At 47.9% G+C, this 25,616-nt stretch overlaps 2 protein-coding genes across 2 annotated transcripts in view; both read right to left on the bottom strand.

Annotated features, from left to right (window-relative positions):
- The window catches only part of LAMP1 (lysosomal associated membrane protein 1), a 127,720-nt gene that overhangs the window by 98,426 nt on the left and 3,678 nt on the right, over positions 1-25,616 (bottom strand). The window lies entirely within an intron of this gene.
- The window catches only part of CUL4A (cullin 4A), a 55,933-nt gene that overhangs the window by 27,757 nt on the left and 2,560 nt on the right, over positions 1-25,616 (bottom strand). Inside the window, exons 3-9 of the mRNA XM_050767060.1 lie at positions 18,451-18,554; positions 9,484-9,553; positions 8,023-8,096; positions 4,225-4,387; positions 3,606-3,695; positions 2,456-2,538; positions 725-792 (exon numbers count right to left, since the gene is read on the bottom strand). Coding sequence (XP_050623017.1) covers positions 725-792; positions 2,456-2,538; positions 3,606-3,695; positions 4,225-4,387; positions 8,023-8,096; positions 9,484-9,553; positions 18,451-18,554 — 652 coding nt within the window. The remainder of the gene's footprint in view (positions 1-724; positions 793-2,455; positions 2,539-3,605; positions 3,696-4,224; positions 4,388-8,022; positions 8,097-9,483; positions 9,554-18,450; positions 18,555-25,616) is intronic.

The raw sequence follows: 25,616 nt of genomic DNA, 5'->3' as shown, positions 1-25,616 counted from the left end.
ATCACAATAAGTACTAAAGTGTTATAAAGGTTAGACTGCTCATTATAATTTCCACAGAATTTAGCACACTTTGAAGCCTAGAAATAAAAGCAATAAAACAAAGATCGAGGTGAAGACATCAGCATCCATTTTAAAGGTGCAGGCTGCTAGAAGCCATCTTCCTGCTGTGGCCAGCACGCGGGGAGAAGGGGACGTTAAGGCCGTCCAGTCAGCACAAGAACACATGCTCTTCTCCTCCAGAAAATCAGGAGAAAAGTGTGCTCTGCTTAAGCAGACCACCTAGGCGGTAGTTCATCTGACACTAAGATGCACGAAGTCCACAGGTGAGGGAAGCCTCACGAAAATCTAACAGCCTGAACAGCTCCCTGAGTCGCCTACATCCGAGTGTGCGTGGAGAATGGCCGGACACATGCAATGAGTCCCTCAGGGAGCTGCATCAGGCTCGCTGCACCCAGGTTTCAGCATGTGTGTGATACAGAAGGCCCCGGGCCTTCCCGCCACTGGGGTTTTAGCAGTGAATGTAGTTCCCCTAGGTGCCTTCCCTTCTTTCTCTGATTTTTTTTCTCCTGTGGATGGCTAACATGTTCATTAGAAAAGAAGTTTAATGACGGTCTTATGAAAATAACAAACATCCTAACATTGCTATTTGTAATGCTCCCTTTACTTTCCTAATGAATTAAGGATAACTGTTCAGTTTAATTTGCACAAGAACTAGGAAATCTACCTTTCTGAAGAATTGCTGTTAAATGTTCTCCTAACAGCTGTTTCTCCACACAAGCAATCAGTGGTTTCCTACATAAGGCAAAGAGAATAAGCATTAGAAATAAAGTTTAGAGACTGGTTCTCTGTAAAAGATGGGGGCATTTGTCTATGACAGATGCAGTCTAGAGGCAATCAGAAACGGAAGGTTAAGAGCATTTCCTCATGCAAATGGACGACTCCTGTTGCTAATAACTCTGAAGGAAGCACTTTCTAAAAACCCCCTACTGGACAGCACAAACAGGCTCACGGGCAGGCCCAGGGAAGCAGGGACCCATCTGCTTTATTCCAAGGATTGCTAATTTCAGCCATCTTCCCAAGCCTTCATTTCTAGTTTATAAAGAACGTTTTAACCTACCATCTTATGGAGAAGGGCAGAGCCGACATTCCGCCTCCTGCTTCCCACACGAGCAGAAAGGGCTCAGGGAGGCATACCCTGGTTGTGGGGCTTCGCTGTGGCTGCTGCTCTCTCCACCATCTCCCCTGGACTTCCCTGGCTGCTGCTTCCTAGTCTCCTGGGGGCTGCTTTTCTGCTCCCAGTTGGATGGAAGCACAACATGGCCCCTGAGCCACCCTGTCTGGCTTGAGATTTTGGATTTCCCACAGCCTCCTCCAACTCCACACGTCGGAGTGACCACATCTCTTCTCCTGCGTGCTCTGTTTTCGTGCTGGATTCTGTCATAATCCTGTCTCTTTCCTTCATCCGGCCTGCCCCTTCCCTTACCTTGCTGAGTCCAGTTCTGCACATTGTATCATTTTCATCTCCCTTCCTGTTTTCTCTGCTGAGTCCTACCAAGTCCTGTTCTGCACATCTGTACATTTTATCATTCCCTACTGGGGCCCAGTTCTGCACACTGTATCATTTTCTTTTTCTTTTTTTTGAGATGGAGTCTCCCTCTGCTACCCAGGCTGGAGTGCAGTGGCACGATCTTGGCTCACTGCAAGCTCCGCCTCCCGGATTCACGCCATTCTCCTGCCTCAGCCTCCCGTGTAGGTGGGACTACAGGCCCCCGCCACCATGCCCGGCTAATTTTTTGTATTTTTACTAGAGATGGGGTTTCACTGGGTTAGCCAGGATGATCTCGATCTCCTGACCTCGTGATCCACCCACCTCAGCCTCCCAAAGTGCTGGGATTACAGGTGTGAGCCACCGCACCCGGCTGCACATTGTATCATTTTCACTTCTCTCCCTTGCTGTCCCCTCTGCCCCTGTTCTTGCCTCCCATCACACGGACATTCTGTGCCTGACACGCACACTCACATAATCTCAACCTTTTTGTTTCCCTAGCTACTCATCAACCTCAGGTTTGCAGGAAAAAAACATTAGAAGAAAAGAGAAAATTGTGTGACAGCACCATAAATAAAATTAAAGCGATATAAAATGAGTGCACAATCAAAATAGCCTAATATTCAGTGATACTCCGTTAACATAAATAGCCCATCTCAAAACTCAAAGATGCCAAGTATCTCAGCAAGATTTACTCCCTTTAGACAATAACTTATGACAAGGCACTAGATAAAAACTGTAATTTGTAAATGCCAAATAAGGACAAATAACAAAGTAAAATATGCTAGGTGCAAAAATACTCTTAGTGCTGAATGAACTGACAGAGACACCCTTTATTTCAATAACCAGCCAGGAGAACCCTCCAGCCGTGGTGAAGACATGAATGCTCGGTGAGCGATCGGTACTTACTGTGTGCCGTGGTCCAAGTAAGTGATCACTCTGTCTCCTTCTTCCTCTAAACGTTTACTTACATGGTTAAGATATTCTGGAACCTTCCAAACAAAACAAACGTATCAGTAACAAAAAGACTGTCAACATTATCCAAGAGATTGAAATTTTATTTTCCTTATATGCAATTTTTAAGAAAAGCAGAGTATGTATTCAAGCCAAATATTAACACAGATTAACAGGGAGGGAGAGGTAGGATGCAAGTGTGTTGGGGGGACATGGAGAAAGGATCGAGATTAACATCCATCCTAGAACAGGGCCCAGGCTGCACTTCTCTTTCGTCCCTGCTCACCACTAAGTTTTGGGGTCTGTGCACACCCTCCTCCCATCCCCAGGGCCCACAGGGAGCTGAGCAGCACTTGGTAGGAGGGTGAGGTGCTAAATGGCAACCCTGCCCCGCACAGATGGGTCAGCAAAAGCAAGTCAACAAGCTGGCTGTTCATCTGGGGACACCAAACAACATGGTGGCAGGAGACCTCAAAGTACACCTATGTTTCCCAAGACAGTGCAGGAAAGGCCTGAGGCTCTGCCGGGGTAGCTGCAGCCGGGCTCAGTATCTGACATGAAACTTCCTCTCCAAAGCCAGAATGAAGGAACCAATGGCCAGGGTCAATTCTGGGCAGTAGCACGTGCCATTTGGGTGACAGTCTATGGGGCAGGTTCCTTTATGATTTTGCTCTGGTATCTGGAAAAGTGGTTAAGTTTTTTTGGGTTCCTATTACTACTATATGTTTTTTCACATGGCTTTTTTTGGGAAAATTTTTTGCAGTGCTTCACACAAATAAAAAATTTTATCATTTGTATTTATTTTTCATTTTTAAGGTGTATTTATCATTTTGCTTAAATTTGAGTTATTTTACTTATTTCAGAAACGATCTGACAGATTTTTACTTGTGGGGGGAGGGCAATAGTTTCTAAGTTAACATAAACTAAATTCTTAGTATACTAAGAATGAAGTTCATTACTGGGGATTCTGGCAAGACTGCAGCTTTCAGAAGATTTTCAATGAAACATCTGTGTGTGTGTGAAAAGGCAAACACGAGGAAAGTCCTCCCAGATGCTCATCTGCAGAAACGAAGCCAGGGGATTCGGAAGCATCCGATCATCTCACCTCTCTTTCCTGCATTAACCTTTGGCCTTCGGCAGCGTATAAGCAGTTAGTCTCTTCCAAAAATTTCAGTTCAAATGAATCTTTATACACCTAAGAAATGAGCAGAATTATTGACCAATTTCAGTAAAGGAAACTACCTTTTCAAGGGCTAACAAATCCCAATTTCTGACGGGGCAGGCTGCCATGACCTGAACTTGGAGCTGCCTGTGGCCACCCAGCCGGCCAGCTGCACTGTCCTTCCCAAAACGGCCAGGCAGACCCTCTTCTGTTCTTTTCCTACGGTGCCTTGGGGTCACATTGCACTAAAGAACTTCACCCTTTGTCTTTTGTGTGTGTTGCTAACATTCTCCCCGAGTATGTCATCTGGTTTTGTCTGTTTGTGGTATATTTTCCATGAAAAAGGCACATTTCACGTAGTGATATTGATCCATCTTCCCTTTTATGGCACCTGGTGTGGTGTTAGCTTGAGAGCCATTCCCCTCCTAGGGATTTTAAACACTCTTCTATCTTCAACAAACACTTTTATGATTTCATTGTTTAACATCTTTGGTACAACCATTTATTCTGGTGCAAGTAGCTGGGCAGGTACCCGGGTATCTTCTGCACAGGCAGCACTCACCTGCAGGTCGGACAGCATGCCCAGCAGGCTCCGCAGCAGGCTCCGGTCCACGGCCTCGCCGCTCCTCTCGCGCTCGATCAGCAGCAGGATTCCATCAATAGTTTTACTTTGAACCATTTTATCACTAATAATATGGGTTCTAAACAGTTCTAATCCCATATCCCTGTACAGACAGTAAGAAACAATACATTTTAGTTTCGCTTTTTAGAAGTTATGGGTGTTATCTCCAGCTATGCTACTCAATATCATCCAAAAAATGTGAAGTAGCTAATTCTCTACATCTAGGTGCCAACAATTTCTTTTTAAAAACTTCTGTTTTTCGGCCAGTCTAGTGTGCCTTGTCTGCTCCATGTCCCTGGAGATACTGCTAGGCCAAGCATGCCACTGACAACAAAATTGGTATCACATAATCTGCTGGCGGAAGCCCGGGGTTCTTGCCACCTTCCTGGTGAGTGACTGGAGATGCTCAGTCGGGCACCACGACCCTGCCTGCCCCACCTGCCCTGCCTGCCACCATCTGCAACAGCCCTCAGGGTACACTCTCTTCCCAATATCCTCTGCGGAGCACATCCCAGCAGCTTCCCTTCTCCAAGCCCTGGGAGCTCTCCTACCAAATGTTTGCTGCTTTCCCAAGAAGAGAAGGTGATACACGGCTTTCAGGGTTCATCGCAGTCCTCAGCTCACGGCCTGAGGAATGTTACGAAGATGTTTCAGCTGCCAGTGACTGTCCACAAAACCCATGTTGGGGGTTCTGTGCTTTGCTTCAACACTCCTGCTGCCCCCAATGGCCAAGTACTCCATTAAGGAGGGGCCAAAAATACAGATGCTGGGCTCCAGCCAGAAATCCTGAACTGGCACCTCAGGGCAGGAGTGGTGCTGGTGGTGGCAGCAGCAGTAATACAGTGGTGGGCAGGTGGTGGTGGCAGTAGTAATGGTGGTGGCGGTGACGGCAGCAGTAATGGTGGGTGGATAGTGGTGGCAGTAGAAACAGTGGTAGGTGGGTGTTGGCGGTGGCAGTAATAATAATATGAATTATGGTGGCAGTGGTGGCAGCAGCCGCAGCGGTGGGTGCCACAGAGGTGTGCAGAGGGCCCTGGGAGTCACTCGGTGGCGGAGACACGCACTGCCCTTGACTGCCCACCACACCGCCACAGGCATCCTGTCGCTCCCAGGCCTGCTGCACACCAGGTCTTCTGTGCACTTCACCACAGCAGGGGCAGGAAGGTGCAATGGCCAGACTTCTGGCTCGAGGCAGCTGCCTGGGTTTGAATCTTGGCCCTACTACTTGCTAGCTGTGTGACCCTGGGCAAGAAGCTTCACGTCTCTGTGCCTTTCCTTCCTTAGCTGTAAAATGACGCTCAAACGCTATTAGCTCCTGCCTGTGAAGCCCTTGGGGCAGTGCCAGGCAGGTAGCCAGTGCTTAGAAAGGCTCAGGTCTCCACTTCTGTGACTCTCCACCCTGCCACAGGGATCTTCTCTTCAAAACCACCACCTCAGCTGAAAACCCTTCAGGGCCCTCATCAGCTCCACCCCTCCCCACCCGCCCAGGCCCCACACGGGCTTCTTCCGGTCATGCTGCTGTCCTAGCCATCAGCGGCAGGAGATACTCGGCTTTGAACTTACTGCTTCCTTCCTTCTACTCTTTCTTTCTTTTTTTTTTTTTGAGACGGAGTCTCGCTCTGTCGCCCAGGCTGGAGTGCAGTGGCCGGATCTCAGCTCACTGCAAGCTCCGCCTCCCGGGTTCCCGCCATTCTCCTGCCTCAGCCTCCCGAGTAGCTGGGACCACAGGCGCCGCCACCTCACCCGGCTAATTTTTTGTGTTTTTAGTAGAGATGGGGTTTCGCCGTGTTAGCCAGGATGGTCTCGATCTCCTGACCTTGTGATCCGCCCGTCTCGGCCTCCCAAAGTGCTGGGATTACAGGCTTGAGCCACCGCGCCCGGCCCTACTCTTTCTTTCTTAGCTGCCTGACCACCCTTGCTCATTCTCCAAAGCACAGGCCAAGGTTGACCCTCAGCCCTCCTCCCCATCCCAGAGATGGATAATGTCCTCACCACGCATTGCCCACACACACCTCAACCAGGATTCTTGTTGTACTGATGCTCACATTCGGGTTTTTAGCCTCTTGTGGTAGACTGGAGGTGGTATCATTTATTCTATTCTATAAATGATGTTTGTAGTTTGTATGACGGTTATGGTATACACTATGTTTACAAATTAAGAGTTTAGTGTTGGGCATGGTGGTTCACACAAGTAATTCCAGCACTTTGGGAGGCTGAGGTGGGAGGATTGCTTGAGGCCAGGGGTTTGAGACCAGCCTGGGCAACATAGTGAGATCCTGGCTCTACAAAAAAATTTTTAGAAGTTAGTTGGATGTGGTGGTGCGTGCCTATAGTCCCAGCTACAGGGGAGGCCAAGGCAGGAGGATCACTTGAGCCCAGGAGTTTGAGGCTGCAGTGAGTTATGACTGTACCACTGCACTCCAGCCTGGGTAACAGAGTGAGACCCTGTCTCTAAAAATAATAATAATAATTTTTGAAAAGCATTTAGACTATGGGCTGGACAATCCAGGTAGGGCAAGTTATTTCAACTTACGTGCCTTAGTTTGCATAAAAGGGGAGTTACAATGGCCACGTCATAGAGCTGCTCTAGGGATTAAATACATTAGTAGGAAACACTCCTTTGCACAGAGTAAATGCTAAATAAACTACTATGATCACTTTTATTATCTCCATTGTTTCCCGGAACACAGGCTGTCCTTTCTGTCAGTGTCTGCCTTCTCATAGACTACGTGGATGTCTGCTAGGAGATGTGTGGGGGTTCCACCAGGAAGTCAGAGGGACAAATGGCATTAAGGGAGCTTCAACAAGGACAGGGTGTCCAAAATTGCACAGATATTGTATAAAATAAGGACAAAAAAGGCTTGCTGGATTTGGTAACTTGCAGGTCACTGACATCTCAGACAAGAGCAATCTCTACATGCCGAAGGCAGAAATCACACTGCCTTGGGTCAGTGTGCCCAGTGGGTGGGGGTAGGAAAAGCAGGCACATTTTAAAGAACTTGGGTTTAAAGGTCATGAGAAGGCACAACATCACTTTTATGTTTGAATGTGAGAAGAATGAAACACTCCATTAACAGAGAACAAGACCAATTAGACGGTGAACAGAGAACAAGACAAATCGGACGGTGAGACGGACACAGCTTTTGTCCAAGGTCGGCTTGCAGGAGGCGGCAGGACTCAGCACATGGAGTGGTCACAGGACACATGGGGGTCAGCAGATGACATGCAGGGGTCAGTGGCCGTGAATGCTGCTGAGGAGGGGCCCCAGAACCCCTAGTGTATACAGTCCCCGAAAGATGACGGATGATGAGTGCTGTCTATGTGCTCAGGAGGCCAGGAGGCTGAGCAAGCCATTCCACAGGGGCCACGCAGCCTCAGGGCTATGACCCCATGGGCAGCGGGCAGTCTCTCAGAGTTTCGACTGCAGTGCTGGAAAGAGCTGCTCCAGGCTCAAACTCCAGTTGTCAGAGAGAAACCAAGGCCCTCTGTTTCCACCCTCATGACCAAAGTCAGCCGCCTGTCCCAGCTTCCTGCTCTACTCCTCGCTGCTGGCCAGGCACCTGGCGTTTCAAAGCTAAGACCCACCTGGACTCCTACGTTCACATTAATGATTTTGGATGAAGAAAGGAAGGCACAAGTAATCACACACACTTTACCATCTTAGCCTGCCGAAGACACAAATGGGACGGAAGGCACAGCCGCAGCGAAGACGCAGCTCTGCCCTGTGAGGACACTCACCAGATGGAGGGCAGCGTGGAGTTCTGCAGCACATAGGTGCGGTCCAAGAACAGGAAGATGCTTCTGATCATGATCTGACCAGCAGAAAGAAGAACCATTTACTCATGAATTCTACTAGCAGAATATTCAACATCAGGCCTTTTGGACTCCATGCTAGCTGTCTCAAATCCAACAACTGTTTCCTGATGGAAAGATGCTGTCCACCATGGTCCTCATGTTTGATTTTTTTCCCTAAAGTTAATTGTGTTCCCTTGGTATGTGATTTCCATCTCTTTAATATCGTAAATCTGATTGTAGGAATTTTTTTTTTTTTTTTTTTTTTGAGACGGAGTCTCGCTCTGCCGCCCAGGCTGGAGTGCAGTGGCCGGATCTCAGCTCACTGCAAGCTCCGCCTCCCGGGTTCACGCCGTTCTCCTGCCTCAGCCTCCCGAGTAGCTGGGACTACAGGCGCCTGCCACCTCGCCCGGCTAGTTTTCTGTATTTTTTAGTAGAGACGGGGTTTCACCGTGTCGGCCAGGATGGTCTCGATCTCCTGACCTCGTGATCCGCCCGTCTCGGCCTCCCAAAGTGCTGGGATTACAGGCTTGAGCCACCGCGCCCGGCCTGATTGTAGGAATTTTAACGCACTTAGCCTAAAACGGTATCCTTTTTTTTTTTTTTTTAAGAGATCCTGTGTTCAGGCAAAGCCTAAAGGATATCTTTTAAATTTGGTCATTTTTTGACTGACGTGGTACATCTTACTTGATTAGGGAGATGCACTAAGCTTTTAAAACCCGAGTTCCTATTACATGATGAGGCTCCTGGACGTGTGTCTCTGACTCTGAGTTACGAGCGGAGTGAGGGGACGCGGGATGATGCACTGGGCCTGTCCTATGCTCCTACCACGGAGCCCACCACCTGGCCGGGGAGACGTGTGGACACATCTCACTCAAACCTTCCCAAAGACACTCCGTGGGCTCTAGCAGCTGCCAGGTACCTGGCCCAGAAAAGAAACACACCCATCGTCTCCTACTTGTCTCATTTAGAAAACGAAAGATTTCAACCTATTTAGGAAAGCTATTAATACGGTCTTTTCTCGCACTTAAGTAATTAACAGCCAGCTCACACCAAAATGTACACATGAAGTCAAGTCAAAGCTAAGACATCTACAAAGCCTAAGATGTTGGTTGTGCAGTTACAGTAAAGCCCTGGGATTCAGGCTTGATTTTCTGGAGTAAGTTGTGCTTAAAGAGACATTTAGAGACCCACTCAGGCATTTAAGAATCCTGTCACCACTGTGGACCTGAAGGCCAAGAGGGTCAGCAGTGCCCTCCCACAAGAGCTGAGTTCACCTTCCCTGCTTTTCTCATTGTGCTGTTCACCCATAGCACTGAACACAGACAGAACTTCTACGTCTCAGCTCTCAATCACGTGGGTGAGGGAAGATGGATGAAGTCATGTTTTGATAAAAACATTGCTTACCATTTGTCTGCAGTGGTCCTGCCAGCATGTGTTAATCTTCTTTAAGAATAAAACACTATCTAGTGAGTCTGTACAGACCTGCTAAGGAAAACTTTAAAAAATGCTGGCCAATTTAATTATTACAATTTTTTTTTCTTTTTTTGAGGTGGAGTCTTGCTCTGTCGCCCAGGCTGGAGTGCACTGGCGCGATCTCAGCTCACTGCAGCGCAGCCTCTGCCTCCCAGGTTCAAACGATTCTCCTGCCTCAGCCTCCTGAGTAGCTGGGATTATAGGCATGCGCCACCAAGCCCAGCTAATTTTTTGTATTTTTAGTAGAGACAGGGTTTCACCATGTTGGTCAGGCTGATCTTGAAATCCTGACCTTGTGATCCACTGGCCTCAGCCTCCCACAGTGCTGGGATTACAGGCATGAGCCACCGCACCTGGCCATTATTACAATTTTAACCCCTTAATTTCAGCTGCTTTCTCCACCGAATACTACACATCATTTAGTAATCGGAATACTGAAAGAATATTAGTCTTGAATGTTCATGTCCCCCAAAATTCACAGGCCGAAACTCTAACTCCACAGTAATGGTTTCAGGAGGCAGGGCCTCTGGGAGGTGATAAGGTCACGAGAGTAGACAAACCTCAAGAATGGGGTTATGAAAGAGACCCCAGAGAGCTCCCCTGCCTCTTCCACTACACAAGGATGCAGTGGGCAGGTGCTGGCTGTCAACCAGGAAGCAGGGCCCCACCAGATATGGAATCTGCCAGTGCCTCGACCCTGGACCTCCAGCCTCCAGAGCTGTGAGCAACAGACTCCTGCTGCTGATGAGTCAGTCTACGGTGTTTCATCACAGCAGCCCCAGTGGGCTAAGACACACCAGAAGTTCAATCATGGATCTCCGTATCTCATCACCGACGCGCACTCAGCCTGCCGGCGCCGCCTTCTCTTCCCACGGCCCCCGCTCCCTTTACAGCCTCCCTTCATTCTCTGCTTCCTTCACTGCCAGACACTTTCAAGTCTCTGCTGGCAGAAACACGCCCAGGCCACAAGTGCCCTGGGGCTAGGTGGCCGGACAAAAGGCCCCACTTCACAAAAGGCAGCCACTGAATATATTCCCACGGGGGCTCTTGGAGATGGGGACTGGCATGGTAAGAGTCAGCCACAAGGACTATTTTTTAAAAATTAAAAGAGACGGCACCTCACTATATTCCTAGGCTGGTCTTGAAAGCGTGGTCTTAGTTAATCCTCCTGTCTCACTCTCCCAAAGTGCCAGGATTACAGGTGTGAGTCAGTGTGCCCAGCCTGTCACAATGTGCGGCCGGACAGGAAAATGGCTCAGGTTTAACTTTCGGCCTCGATGAAAACTGACATGAACTCTCATCCACGCATCAAATTAGGAACACTGTTACCCTGACTCTTTTTTTTTTTGAGACGGAATCTCGCTCTGTCGCCCAGGCTGGAGTGCAGTGGCATGATCTTGGCTCACTGCAAGCTCTGCTTCCCAGGTTCATGCCATTCTCCTGCCTCAGCCTCCCAAGTAGCTGGGACTACAGGTGCCCGCCACCACACCTGGCTAATTTTTTCTACTTTTTAGTAGAGTCGGGGTTTCACTGTGTTAGCCAGGATGGTCTCGATCTCCTGACCTCATGATCCGCCTGCCTTGGCCTCCCAAAGTGCTGGGATTACAGGTATGAGCCACCACGCCGGGCCTACCTTGACTCTTAGAATGTATATTTTTAGGAAAAGGCCCAAAAAGTAGTTTAGGACAAAGAAACCAGAATATGGGCTCCTAGAGCAAGTGGCCTGGCATCCCTCAGGTTCATGCAAAGCTGAGAATCATAAATGACTATAAACTGCTTTATTGTTTACGAAACATTCTTCACGTCCACTCTCACTGAAAATCTCCTAAACCTTGTGGTGCAGGTATTGTTCCCTTGTACGGATTAAATGTACAAAATAGCTTGTCAAAGTGGACAGAACATGGACTTCCTACATTTAACCCTTGATCCACCACCTGTCAGCAACACGATACTGGCCAAGCCAAAGGACTTCTCCAGGTCTGTTTCTGCCATGCAGCGAGACACTACACACTCAGAGCCGACGTGAGGCGGTGACAACACCCTCACACACAGAGAGGAGGAAAAACACATCAGTCAAGCAGGGTGCGCAAATCAGACAGGAGCTGGAGTCTCAGAGTGGCAAAGAGTGGCCTGACGAGGAAAGAGTGCCAGGGAGGGTAGGGTGCCAGGCAGAGCCTGAGGAGGAACAGACAGTGCTGAGGACAGCCAAGGGGCTCCCAGGGGGTCTGAATCCTTGTCACACCAGGAAGTGCTGTGACCACAGCTACAGGGGCCTAAGACAGCTTACTCTATTTTCTCTTGGGGCTTTGCTGAATTCTCAGAGAGCACTGCCAGAAAATTAAAAATAGACAGTTACAGCAAAGACCTAATGGCTGAATGGTTAACAGGTTCCTCTGGAAGTACTCTTTTAAAATTGCTCAAAATTGTAATGGCTCATTATATTAGGAATCTACAGAAACAGTCTGGAAAAAACAAACAAAAAATCTGTCCCAAGTACATTTGGACAGGCTTCAAGGAGCCCCAACAGCCATCCTGCAGCTCTGACTCCAGGAGCTGAATGAGAGCTGTGGCCTGGACCTCCCCGCAAGTCTCTGCTGGCAGGCAGGTCACGCCAGCCGAAGGCGTAGCTTTGTTTCTGGATGAGGGTGCACAGATCCTTTAAACTTAATGGGGTTAAACTGACGCCAGTCAATCTGACACCACTGGGCAGCTCAGGTGTTGTGAAGATAGAGTTCCACATGGGGCAGTGTCTTGTTAAGATGGAAAGTCCAACGTAAAGTGCTCATTAAATGAGAACTACTTTCTCTAAAATAGCTCTGTAAAATCAATAGAGATCCTCGATCAAAATTTTTTTTGTTATTTCCCACAGAAAAAAGTACAAAATGGTAAGCTAAAGTCACAGCGTGGCATTTACTAAGTAAGCTCTGGCCTTCTAAACATCAAAATCAATTCCAGATTCTAGGATATAAGAAATAGTCACAATGCTGTGCAAGTAATTCTAGGACGTGAGACGTATAAATAGAGTGAGAGTCTGTCAATAGTGTATTCTCGAGATAGGTTCTTCAGCAACCATATTTTTTCTCATTACAGAAAAGGGCCAATCTTCGTTAAAGGATTTATACAGCCTACTGAGATGAGTTAGGCAGGTCTTCAAACAGCAAACAACATCCAACAGCAGAAATGCTTACACCATAGGAAAAACCTACCTATCATATCTGTAATGAAAAAGAAAAAGAAAGCAAAAGACGATGCTTCTGTTGGGGCAGAAGAGGGACACATGCATTTTCTATGCTTGGTTGTCTGCTTCTGCAGTTCCAGGAACAAGGCCCACCTGCTGCCTCTACCCACAGACAGACCACCAGAGGACAGCCCTAGGCCGACCCTCATTCATCCACACAGCTCATGAAGGCAGGCGTGCTGTTTTGCCTCCTTTGATCTGGCCGAGCACTAACAGGGTTCTCTTGGGCTTTCGTCTCTTCATCTAGAAAATATGGCCAACAAAGGTACCTACAGCTCAGGGTGCTGTGAGACAAAGCGATTTATGAATGTGCAGAGCTTGGCCTACTGCCAGCAAGTGCTCCATACACAGTATCTGGTCAAGTGAGAACAGGCACAAAGTCTTTCTAAGGAAAGACAAAGCATGCTGTCGCCAGTGCGGATCATAAAGGCACGCTCAAGAGGCAACTGGAGCTTTGCGACTTCCCCAACAGCCAAGGCTCCCTGCTCACTCCCGTGCCCCTCCCTTCTGCTGACCACACTGCTCTCATGGGGTCCACCACTGCCTGGCATTCTGCGGCTGACCAGAGCTGCAATGCTGCCAAGGTGAACCAGGGGAAGGAAAACGTGAGTTTCATCTACTGTTATCTACAGATTAGATTTTGAGGACAGTTGGCCTGACATTTTTGAAGAGCTCCTGGTGCCCATGCAGCCTGGCTGGGTGGCACGTGGTCCTGCAGCAGCATGTGGTGTGGGTTCTGCAGCAGCTGCCTCTGGCTGAGAGTGTGTATGAGTGCATGGGTACAAAAGGCCTTTATTTTGGGGAAGGGACGTCACCAAGGGCAGGTATCTATTTTGAAAGGGACAGCTAAGTGCAGAATTTATCAAACACGTGACACAAGAAAATGGATATGGTAAACAAAGAAGATGGTAGTGAATGACTCAATTCCACAAAAGCCCTCTTTCTACCTGTGCATCTGATGGGCTTCATCTATAATCTAATATCAGCATACAATCAAAATATAATCGGCACATAACATTACTTAAATCTGGCCGGGCGTGGTGGCTCACGCCTGTAATCCCAACACTTTGGGAGGCTGAGGCCAAGGCCGGCAGATAACCCAAGATTGGGAGTTCAAGACCAGCCTGACCAACATGGAGAAACTCCATTTCTACTGAAAATACAAAATTAGCCGGGCATGGTGGCACATTCCTGTAATCCCAGTTACTCGGGAGGCTGAGGCAGGAGAATCGCTTGAACCCAGGAAGTGGAGGTTGCGGTGAGCCAAGATTGCGCCATTGCACTCCAGCCTGGGCAATTAAGAGTGAAACTCACGTCTCAAAACAACAACACGTTACTTAAATCTTAGAAAGCAGAGTTACTTGAAGTACTGGAATATCCCAGAGGCAAAGGAAATCTGAATATGCAGACCTTGGAATACTCCCTGCCGCACGGTATCATCTGCCATCAGATTAACATTTCGCCATGAGACTGGGCTGGGTCAGAACTCTCTTCCAGCAGAAACAAGCTCTTTGAGAGCAGGACCCATGCCATTCACGCCTGTCCCTGGTCCCCAGTGTACAGTGCTGAGTTGGACAGAAACACCCCACCTTTACTAGGTTAATGTACGAATGTAGCCTAAAAGCCTTCATCATAGAACCTGCCACTTCCTGGTCTCATCATCCCTTCAGACTCTACTTATCAGCCACTAAGCCGGTTGCCATATTAAACTTGCCCCTCGATTCCCACAAGGTGACTGTCCTCTCACCTCCCTGACACCAGCCCTCAGCCACCTCCTCTGATGGCTCTGCTCTTTTTCTTTTTAGAGATGGGGGTCTTGCTCTGTTGCTCAGGCTGGAGTGCAGTGGTGCAATCTCAGCTCACTGCAGCCTCGGCCTCCTGGGCTCAAGCAATCCTCCCACCTCAGCCTCCAGGGTAGCTGGGACCACAGGTGTGAACCACACACCCGACTAATTGTTGTCGAGGCTGCTCTGGAGCTCTTGGGCTCAAGTGACCCTCCTGCCTTGGCCTCCCAAAATGCAGTGCTGAGATTAGAGGCATGAGCCACTGCATCTGGCCACTCTGCTCATTTTTCCTGGGCATCTCATCCGTATCTGGATCCACTGGATCTGTGTCTCCAGCCCCAAATGCACAACAGGCATCTCTACCTGAGTGACTCCTCACCTCCTCCCAAAACAACGTGACCAAGACAGACCCTCCCTGCCTCAATCCGTGTCTGGTTAATCCTTGCACAGCGGTCAGATCCTTTTCCTCTGAACTGTAACAGGTTTGCTGGCAGGATGCTGCCATTCCACTCCGTGGTTTTGCTGCCCAGTCAAACCACTGTGGTGTGAACCACTGCTTGGTTCAACAAAGGTTCCTCCACAATTCAGCATCCACCTTCCCCTCGTTTTTCCCTCTAGGGATCCTGTCAGTGGTCAACTCTCCCACATCCAGCAGCATACCTGGCTCTTCCGCCCAGTAAGCTTCCTTAGCGCCAGGGCTGCCCATGCTGCTCCCCGGCCTGTGCCACCTTGGCATCCCACAGTGCCTGCCACTTCCTCATCCATCCTTTAGGACTTGGCCCAGACATCACTTCGCCCCTGCAATGCTCCCCTACCCAGGTGCGCTGGCTGCTCTTTCTTTAGGTGCCAGGAGCTTATCTGAACCTTTGAAAACTCTTATCACAGGCCGGGCGCGGTAGCTCACACCTGTAATCCCAGCACTTTGGGAGGCTGAGGCGGGTGGATCACGAGGTCAGGAGTTCGTGGCCAACGTGGTGAAACCCCGTCTCTACTGAAAATACAAAAATTAGCTGGGCGTGGGGGTGGGCACCTGTAATCCTAGCTACTGGGGAGGCCGAAACAGGAGAATGGCTTGAAGCCAGGAGGCGGAAGTGCAGTGAGCCGAGATCGTGCCACTGCTCTCCAGCCTGGGTGACAGAGCAAGACTCCGTCTCACACACAAAAAAACCCCTTATCACAGCACTGCGTAAATGCTTATCCTGATGCTTCTGCCACCTCCATTTGGGTTTAAGCACCAAAGGGACAGAATCCCATTCTGCTCAGATTATTTTCCCAGGGCCTGGCATTATACCTAGCACATGACAGATACTTAAAAACATGTGCTGACCCAATGAAAGGCTGTGGTGTGCTGGTCTATATGCAAACTTATCTCATCACTCTGCCAGAGTGACCTCCGTGAACAATCTAATTCTGGTTTCTTGCTTAGAAAACCTGTGAGGACTCTGGAATACTCACAGACTGAAGTTCAACTCCTTGATAGTAACCACAAAGATTCAAATTCAATCTGCAACTTAGCAGCACAGCCTAAGGGCCACGGCTTCTCTGGAGTTCTAGCTGTGCCCCGCTGCTCAGGGTTTCCAGAGCACCCTTCACCTTCCGGTGCCGCATCCACAGGAGGGGGGATCCTCCCCATCCTTCGGGAGGGTCTCCTCTGGGAGGCTCTGCCCCAGTTGCTTCACATGCCACCATTCCTGGCCTGGCTGGCACAGTTCTCGACTCAAGATGTCTCATGACTAATAAGGGCACTTAATATGGTAGCATTTTCTTCTTTCGCCTTTAAGGAACCAAATGATAATTTTTGTAATCCTAATTTTGCTACCGCGCCAGGGAAGTACAGTAATTCCCCTGCCTCTCCCATAGGCCTGCGACTTCTTGGAGGGTAGAAATCGGGCACGGCGGTCGCTTTCCATTTGGCGGTGCCGGTGCAGCAGGTAGAAAGCAAGTGCTTGTGCAGTGAGTGAACTGATGGCACATTAGTCAACCCACAGAGTAGGAGTAACTGGCAGAAGGATCATTTGATCAGGTAATCAAATAGTAGTTTTCAAGTAAATGGGGACTGCAACTAGGGTAGGAACAATTATCGCCTACTGACTCTCACAAATGCCTAAGTCTTTGGGAGAAGGCTTGGGCATCTGCTAAAGACCTCCCCCAAGCCTAGGAGTCAGGCCACTTTTTGGATGGAAACATCCGGAACATGGGTTCCTGGAAGCGCACTGCTGAGCGGTGGCACTGGGGCAGGGCCTGCTTCCGTGCGCCCTCACAGGCGCCTCCTGAGATAAGGTGTACTTTGGCCAGGTTCCAAAAGGTTGTGTGTGGTCACTCATCTCTTGAACAACCTCATGATCTTTAGGAAAGGGCTTTGCTGGAAAACACTGCAGGGCGTATTTACAGAAGCCGGCACCACAGAGCTGGAACTGACCTCACTCACCGCCTGTGGGGGGCGCTGTGGAGATTGTCTGAACAGAGGCCTCTCACCACAGAGCCTGCACTCACCGCCTGTGGGGGGCGCTGTGGAGATTGTCTGAACAGAGCCTCTCACCACAGAGCTGGAACTGACCTCACTCACCGCCTGTGGGGGGCGCTGTGGAGATTGTCTGAACAGAGGCCTCTCACCACAGAGCTGGAACTGACCTCACTCACCGCCTGTGGGGGGTGCTGTGGAGACTGTCTACACAGAGACCTCTCACCCTGCATTTCAGCTTCCCCGTCACGTGCTTCAGCTTCAGCAGCACCAACTGCTGCAGCTTCCCTGAGGGTCCTTCCAATGAACTCAGAATGGTTTAGTTTCCCAAGATCAGGGAGACAGGGGAGCAGAAGTTTCCCTGAATTAGAAGAACACTTAGAAGCAAACACAAACCACCTAATTTTACATATGAAGAAACGGAGGCCTAGAAAAGTACAGCCACAAGTAGATTTTCTGCAATTATAAACTCTACTTTCTAATTTCTACCCAATGAGACACATGGATAGCTACAGTAATGGGAGGAGGTTAGGGAATGAGATTGAGTCCAGATTACAGAATTTTCTATAGGATGCCAAGGAGCCCAGAAACTCCCCTGTAGACGTCTAAGTCACAGCTGGTGTGGCAGCAGAATTCTGAGATGCTCCTGCCTGTCCCCACGTGCAGGACGCTTCACTTGCACTGTGAAGGAGCCTGTGAATATGAAGGTCACAATTCTCTGACTGGTCACAGGTTACCTCACATAAGGCCCCATCTCAGCAGGTCAGATAGGCAGATTCTCCTGCTGGTCTAGAAGCAGAAAAGAGTCAGGCAAGGACTTGTGCATGTGGAGCGAGAGCGACACCGAGCAACACAGGACAGAAGGCCCCAGGGCCCTCAGTCCCACAACCACAGGAACTGCCTTCCGCCAACTGCCTGCCTTCCACCGACTGCCTGCCCGTGCTAGCAAAGACCTCAGGTGAGGCCGCAGCCTGGCTGACACCTTGACTTTGTCCATGAGACTGAGCACAGAATCCACTGAATCCCGCCTGGCCTCCTGACAGACACAGCTGTGAGCTGATAAGCGGATGTCTCCGTACGTCGCCAAGTTGATGGGACTTTGCTGCCTATCACAGAAAGCCAATGCAGACGGTGTTTATTAGAATAAAGGATACTCGAACTTTTAAGACACTTTTCAGAACGTTTCCTAAACACTCAACCATACCCAATAAGTGAGCATGGCTTCCCTTTAATTCAGATCAGCAAAACAATTGAAGGTAAATTTCGCTTAAAAACCTACCATTCTGAGTCACGAAATAAAAGAACTTTAAAATCTATTGCTTTAATATAAGGATACTCATTAGTTCTTTATCATAATAATGTTCAGTTTTGAAAGACTTAATGAATAGAAACTTTATGAACCAAAAAAAGGATATTCTCTAAATGGAAGGATCTGTGCCTGGACGTGGTCTTCACAGGCCTGACGTAGTTGCTTGTACAGCATTGGGGAGACTTTGTGAGAACAGAGATTTTCCACAGCCTGCGAACAAAAGGGGTGTATCAATTCTTCAGTATGAACAACAGATTGGTTCCCAAAACAACCCTGTTGTTAATACAGCTGTAATCATAACAAAAAGGCACCCCACACCCTATCCCAGTACTTCGGGAATCTACAAATAAATTACTTATTATGGCTAAGTTTAGGGCACTTCTCGTTGGAACACTGCAGTCCAGTCACAGTTGCCATGGGGGTAGGTAACAACAGTTAATGTGGGCACGTTGCACCTGCTGGACTCGGCTCCCAGGCGGCTGGCCCCCGCTACTCCTGAGCGTCTACGGCGCCCAGTCACTGGGGACTCCACCACAGGTTTCACCCTCACAGGCTTGTTTCTGGGTGCTCCGATTCCTCAGTTTGAGGGGGGGTCAATGCAGTGTGTGTGTGTTTAAGTTCACCTTGATGATTACAAAGTGAAATCAGGGCTAGAGAACCAAGAAAACCTTTTCCCTCCGTGACCACCTTCCCTTCAGGAAGGAGAACAACAGGCTGGGGCTCCAGTTCCCCTCACGCTGCCCAGGGCAGTGATTCAGTCCAAACTGAGCCTTTTCTAGGTGACGCTGGCCAGACTACATTGTTTCCTATTTATTTTTCTGTAGGCTAGATGTGTAATTCACTTCAGTTTTTTTCTTAAGAAACTTTTTTTTTTTCTATGAACAACCCTAGTAAAATAAGAAATCTTTTTTTTTTTTTTGAGTTGGAGTCTTGTTCTGTTGCCCAGACTGGAGTGCAATGGCAGGATCTTGGCTCACTGCAACCTCCACCTCCTGGGTTCAAGCGATTCTCCTGCCTCAGCCTCCCGAGTAGCTGGGATTATACGTGCCCGCCACCACACCCAGGTAATTTTTGTATTTTCAGTAGAGGAAGGGTTTCACCATGTTGGCCAGGCTGGTCTCAAATGCCTGACCTCAGGTGATTTGCCTGTCTTGGCCCCCCACAGAGCTGGGATTACGGGTGTGAGCCACCCCGCCCAGCTGACACCATTTTTTGAGGCAGAAAAATTTTTCTCACAATATTTTTACCCACCTCAAAGAAACAATGCTTGTACATTCTTACCAGTTCTAATGAAATTTCCTAGCCAGGCACAGTGGCTCACGAGGTCAGGAGTTCGAGACCAGCCTGACCAACATGGTGAAACCCTGTCTCTACTAAAAATACAAAAATTAGCCAGGTGTGGTGATGCATACCTGTAATCCCAGCTACTCAGGAGGCTGAGGCAGGAGAATCGCTTGAACCCAGGAGGCAGAGGTTGCAGTGAGTCAAGATTGCGACACTGCACTCCATCTTGGGTGACAGAGCAAGACTCTGTCTCAAAAAAAAAAAAAAAAAATTCCTTTCCAATCTTATGTACAAAAACTTAAACTCATTCAATTCAAATATGAAATATTATAAACAGAAATGTGGTTTTTCTAACAAGTTTTGAACCAATGTGGGGTTCAAAAACAGAATAAAAACACTTTAGATAAATAATCTGAATTTAATTCGGATACAATATTCCCCTAGAAAAAAAGGTAAACTAAAGTTATAGAGCTATTCATTTTACTAATACTTACAAGTATTAACAATTCCAATACTAAATATCGGAGAGCTGCTACATGTCAACCAAAGTACAGTGATTACTACCATATAAAATACATGTATATTTATAAAGACCAAAAGAAGATGTGGAATAATTATAATCTTTTTTAATAATTATAATCCTATTTTCTAGCAAGCTTATTATCAGCATAATTACAAAGAAATACAAACTTTCCCCTACATTTTGTCTTACTATAGAAAATAGGGAATTCCTACCCACATTCTGTATTTACTTCAACTCCTTTCTCAAACTCTTCAATTCCATCCCTTTGAATTCCATGTCTTCATAATTTGGTCAAAGGTCTGCCACCCTTTTGTCTCCTCAAACAACCAAGAGAACTTAACAACAAAGGTTTTGCTCTAGTAGTTAAACATTAGTGAATCCCACAAACATAATTATTACAAAGTAAGTTTTTTATATAACACATGAAGAAAATGTATTTTCTTCAGCAAAAATCAAGATAAGCTTAGTGGTGCATATCCTTCATAAAACAGTAACTTATGACCATTTTCTGGATGTTTTAATTCCTAAACCAAGAACCAATATCCTTAAAACCATCTCTTCCTAGTTGTGGCAAATGACTGAACATTTTACAACCCACTCTGCCTCCTCTGTGTCCTATTTGGTGCATATTTACTATTCATATGAATCATATTGCAATTTACTTTGTTTTTAAAACTAAGAATTTAGGAGCCTCTCAAAACAAGTAGCAAGCCCTGGGTAACCCAGGTTTGCTGTAGGTGCTGAGTCAGGACTCCCGGCTTCATATTACAGGCACTCATCACTGGAAAGGCGACAGCCTTTGTTTCTCCCCGCCCTGCCAACTCCTTGCTGGCAGGAATATACTGGAAGACTTTTTTGGGCTGTTATAGAAGCAGCCCAGCATAGGAGTTGCCCCTCCCCAAAATGGATTTTTGACACTCAATCATATTTTGAGATTTAGAAATACCCTTTCTGGATGCATAAAGCAACTAATCAGATGGTATTGTGTGCTTCATGTTGGTGCACTCATTCGTATTTTAAAGATTCACCCCAGGGAAATGGAATGTAATCCAATGATCGGAGGTGGAGAAGTATCATTTGCATTCTATCCTACTAGTATCAAGATGCTTTCCCCGTATAAACAGCCAAGTGAGGAAACTTGATGTATATCCTCACCCAGCACCGTCTCTCCTCACATCACAGCTACTTCCTAACCAGCAGGTTCGTCAAATGATTGTCTGTATTAGCTCAACAGACACGTGTGTGAATGTCAAATACACGTCTATTTATAGTGTCAAAGCATTGCCTGAAGTGAACTCACTGCTACTTAAACAAAATGCTCACTGCGGATAAGGGCAATCCCTGCTCTCAGGTGTGGAAGACAGAACAAGGAAGTCCACGGAGCTGTGGGACATGACCTCTATAGTCACACAGAGACCTCCACAGCCACATGGGGCGTGACCTCCATAGTCACACAGAGACCTCCATAGTCACACAGACGAGACCTCCATAGTCACACAGAGACCTCCACAGCCACACAGGCAAGACCTCCACAGCCACTCGGTCGAGACCTCCATAGTCACACAAAGACCTCCACAGCCACATGGGGCGTGACCTCCATAGTCACACAGCGACCTCCATAGTCACACAGCGACCTCCATAGCCACACAGACGAGACCTCCAGTCACACAGAGACCTCCACAGCCACTCGGTCGAGACCTCCATAGTCACACAGAGACCTCCACAGCCACTCGGACGAGACCTCCAGTCACACAGAGACCTCCACAGTCACACGGACGAGACCTCCATAGTCACACAGCGACCTCCACAGTCACACGGACGAGATATCCACAGTCACACACGACGAGACCTCCATAGTCACAGAGCAACCTCCACAGCCACATAGACAAGATGTCCACAGCCACACAGGATGTGACCTCCATAGTCACACAGCGACCTCCACAGTCACACAGATGAGACCTCCACAGTCACGCAGCGACCTCCACAGTCACACAGAGACCTCCACAGTCACACAGACGAGACCTCCACAGTCACACAGACGAGACCTCCACAGCCACACAGGACGAGACCTCCATAGTCACACAGCAACCTCCACGGTCACACAGACGAGACGTCCACAGCCAGTCGGACGAGACCTCCACAGTCACACAGATGAGATATCCACAGCCACATGGGATGAGACCTCCATAGTCACACAGCGAGCTCCACAGTCACACAGAAGAGACCTCCGTAGTCACACAGCGACCTCCATAGTCACACAGACGAGACATCCACAGTCACACAGATGAGACATCCACAGTCACACAGACGAGACCTCCACAGCCACACAGGACGAGACCTCCATAGTCACAAAGCGACCTCCACGGTCACACAGACGAGACCTCCACAGCCAGTCGGACGAGACCTCCACAGTCACACAGGCAAGACATCCACAGCCACACGGGACGAGATCTCCATAGTCACACAGCGACCTCCACAGTCACACAGGATGCGACCTCCATAGTCACACAGAGATCTTCACAGCCACACAGGATGAGACCTGTGTAGCTGTGGGGGTCCCATCCCTACACTGGGTCTGCAGCTTGGGTGTGAGGGAAGGATGCCACCTAATATGAAGGATTAACCGCTCCCCTTCACTGACCATTATCACCTGCTATCAACATGTCATGGAGACAACTACTCTGTGACTCAAGAAAGACAGCCTGGCTTTCCTCAGAGTTTGTATGTCAGCCAGGCGCAGTGGCTCACACTGGGAACCCCAGCACTTTGGGTGGCCAAGGTGGGAGGACTGCTTGAGTCCAGTAGTTCCCAAGCAGCCTGGACAACGTAGGGAGGCCACACCTCTCTCTTTAAAGGCCTGAGAGGTTAGTGTTTGTGCAACAACAAACAAAAACACCAGTTCTAAATCAAAACACAGCCTTTCTCTGAAACCTTTCTAGAAATGCAGTCTTCAGTTTTCTGTTGTCTCATTTAGCAAAAAGTAGGACTAAAACATAGAGACACAAGACACAGAAGATGTACTTTCTTCAGGGAGTTAGTTATTACAGACCTAAATTCAGGTGGTTCAACAGAAAAGATCTATGCCTTCCCAACATTCTCCTCTACACCTTACAGGAGGAAAATGATAAAAACAAAGTAACAGGCCGGGCATGGTGGCTCACGCCTGTAATCTCAGCACTTTGGGAGGCCGAGATGGGCAGATCACGAGGTCAGGAGATCGAGACCATCCTGGCTAATACGGTGAAACCCCATCTCCACTAAAAATTACAAAAAACTAGCTGGGCGAGGTGGCGGGCGCCTGTAGTCCCAGCTACTCAGGAGGCTGAGGCAGGAGAATGGTGTAAATCTGGGAGGCGAAGCTTGCAGTGAGCTGAGACCTGGCCACTGCACTCCAGCCTGGGCGACAGAGGGAGACTCCATCTCAAAACAAAAAAAAACAAAAAAAAAAAACAAAGTAACAAACAGAGAAACATCAGGCCAGCTGAGGCCCACACAGTGTAAGCAACAGGACTCCTAAGGGGTTTAGAGGTAAAGGGAGACTGAGCAAAACCAAAAACCAAACACGAAACGAAAACTTTCAAACTTGGGTGAGAATTGGTCCTTTCACATAAGATTCTTTGGCAACATATACACCACCCCACCTATACAAAAACTTAGACTTTATTTTGAAACACCAAGTCAAATGTATTGCCTGCTTGATCAGACATCAGTAATTTCACATTTGCTTTTCTTAGATTTCTATCCCACTTGCTTCCAACAGATCTGAGGCAGCTCATGCTTCAGACTCTGTGAGAGGCCAGAAGCCCACCTGTGCGTGGAGAGATGACCAGCTGCACATGCCCACAGGTAAGGGAATCAACTGATTCCACATGTCCCCTGGTGGGGCAGCACCTCCAGAGATGCCCCTGGAATTTGCGATGTCTCATTCCAAGGAGGAACCAGTGACTGTCATTTTGGGGTAAGCATTCCTAGTTCTCAGGGTTTCAAGACAGACACCTAAAGCACCTGCAAACATTGTTCATAATATGTACAGTGATTGTTTTATAAGACATATCACTGTGTACAAGGTGTTGCAAAGTATAATTCCGCCATTTTAAGTAAAAACAATGAGGCAGCAGATATCAGACAGCCAGATCTCCAGGAAAAAAGTAGTAAGAAGCTTTAGCTGTAAGGTATTGTATTTTATTAAACCAAAGACCTCTGAGAGTTCAGGTGGGACTCTTGTTTCTAGTCAAGACACAGTACAAGAACTGTATTAACTTTCTGCCTGAAATAACCACAAAATCAGACAAAATATATGAAGTAACAGTTTTTGAAGCACTGAGCACTGGGCTATGAAAGACAGTGAATCTCAGAAAGATGGGAGGCAAATAGGCCCCAACTGCTCAGTTTCCTGCATGGAGAGCTTCCAGGCTGTGGTGCAGAGGCCCTGAGTGAGTAGCTGGGACTACAGGCGTGCAACACCCCACTAGGCTAATTTTTACACTTTTTGTAGAGATGGGGTTTCACCATGTTGCCTAGGCTAGTCTCGAACTCCTGGGCTCAAGTGATCAGGCCACCTAGGCCTCCCAAAGTGCTGGGATTACAGGTGTGAGCCACTGAGCCCAGCCTGTCAATATTGTTAAGAAACTAATTCTCCTACATTGATCTATAGATTCTATATACTATCAATAAAAATCTTAGCACACTTTCTTATACAAATTGGCTGATTCTGAAATTCACATGGAAACATAAGGGACCAAGAATAGCCAGAAACCTGTGCAAATATATGAGGTTGGGGGGCCAACACACCCCGATTTCACACCTCACTCCACCTACTCCTACATGGTTTCTGACAAAGGAACAAAGGCAATTCAGTAGGGGAAAAGAGGCTGAAAAACTGGACATTTGCAAGGAAAATACTGACTCTAGATTTTTTGTTTGTTTGTTTATTTTTTGAGATGGAGTCTCATTCTGTTGCTCAGGCTGGAGTGCAGTGGCACAACCTCGGCTCACTGCAACCTCTGCCTCCCGGGTTCAAGCGATTCTCTGGCCTCAGTCTCCCGAGTAGCTGGGATTCCAGGCGCCTGCCACCACGCCCGGCTAATTTTTTGTATTTTTAGCAGAGATGGGGTTTCACCATGTTGGCCAGGCTGGTCTCAAACTCCTGAGTGCTCAGGTGATCCACCCGCCTTGGCCTCCCAAAGTGCTGGGATTACAGGCATGAGCCACCGCACCCACTCTGACTCTAGATTTATATTTCACAATATATACAAAAATTCACTCTACATAGATCATAGACCTAAATGTAAAACCTAAAACTCTCAAATGTCTGGAAGAAAATATAAGAGAAAACTTTGTGACCTTAGATTAGGCAAGATTTCTTGGATACTAAAAGTACAGTCCATAGAAGAACAAACTGATACATGTGACCTGAAAACTTAAAACTATTACTCTTCAAATGGCACAATTAAGAGAATCAAAAG

The sequence above is a fragment of the Macaca thibetana genome, chromosome 17, assembly GCF_024542745.1.
Source record: "Macaca thibetana thibetana isolate TM-01 chromosome 17, ASM2454274v1, whole genome shotgun sequence".
Classification (NCBI taxonomy): domain Eukaryota; kingdom Metazoa; phylum Chordata; class Mammalia; order Primates; family Cercopithecidae; genus Macaca; species Macaca thibetana.
The sequence above is the reverse complement of the archived record's forward strand: the minus strand, read 5'-3'. Positions and strand labels throughout refer to the sequence as shown.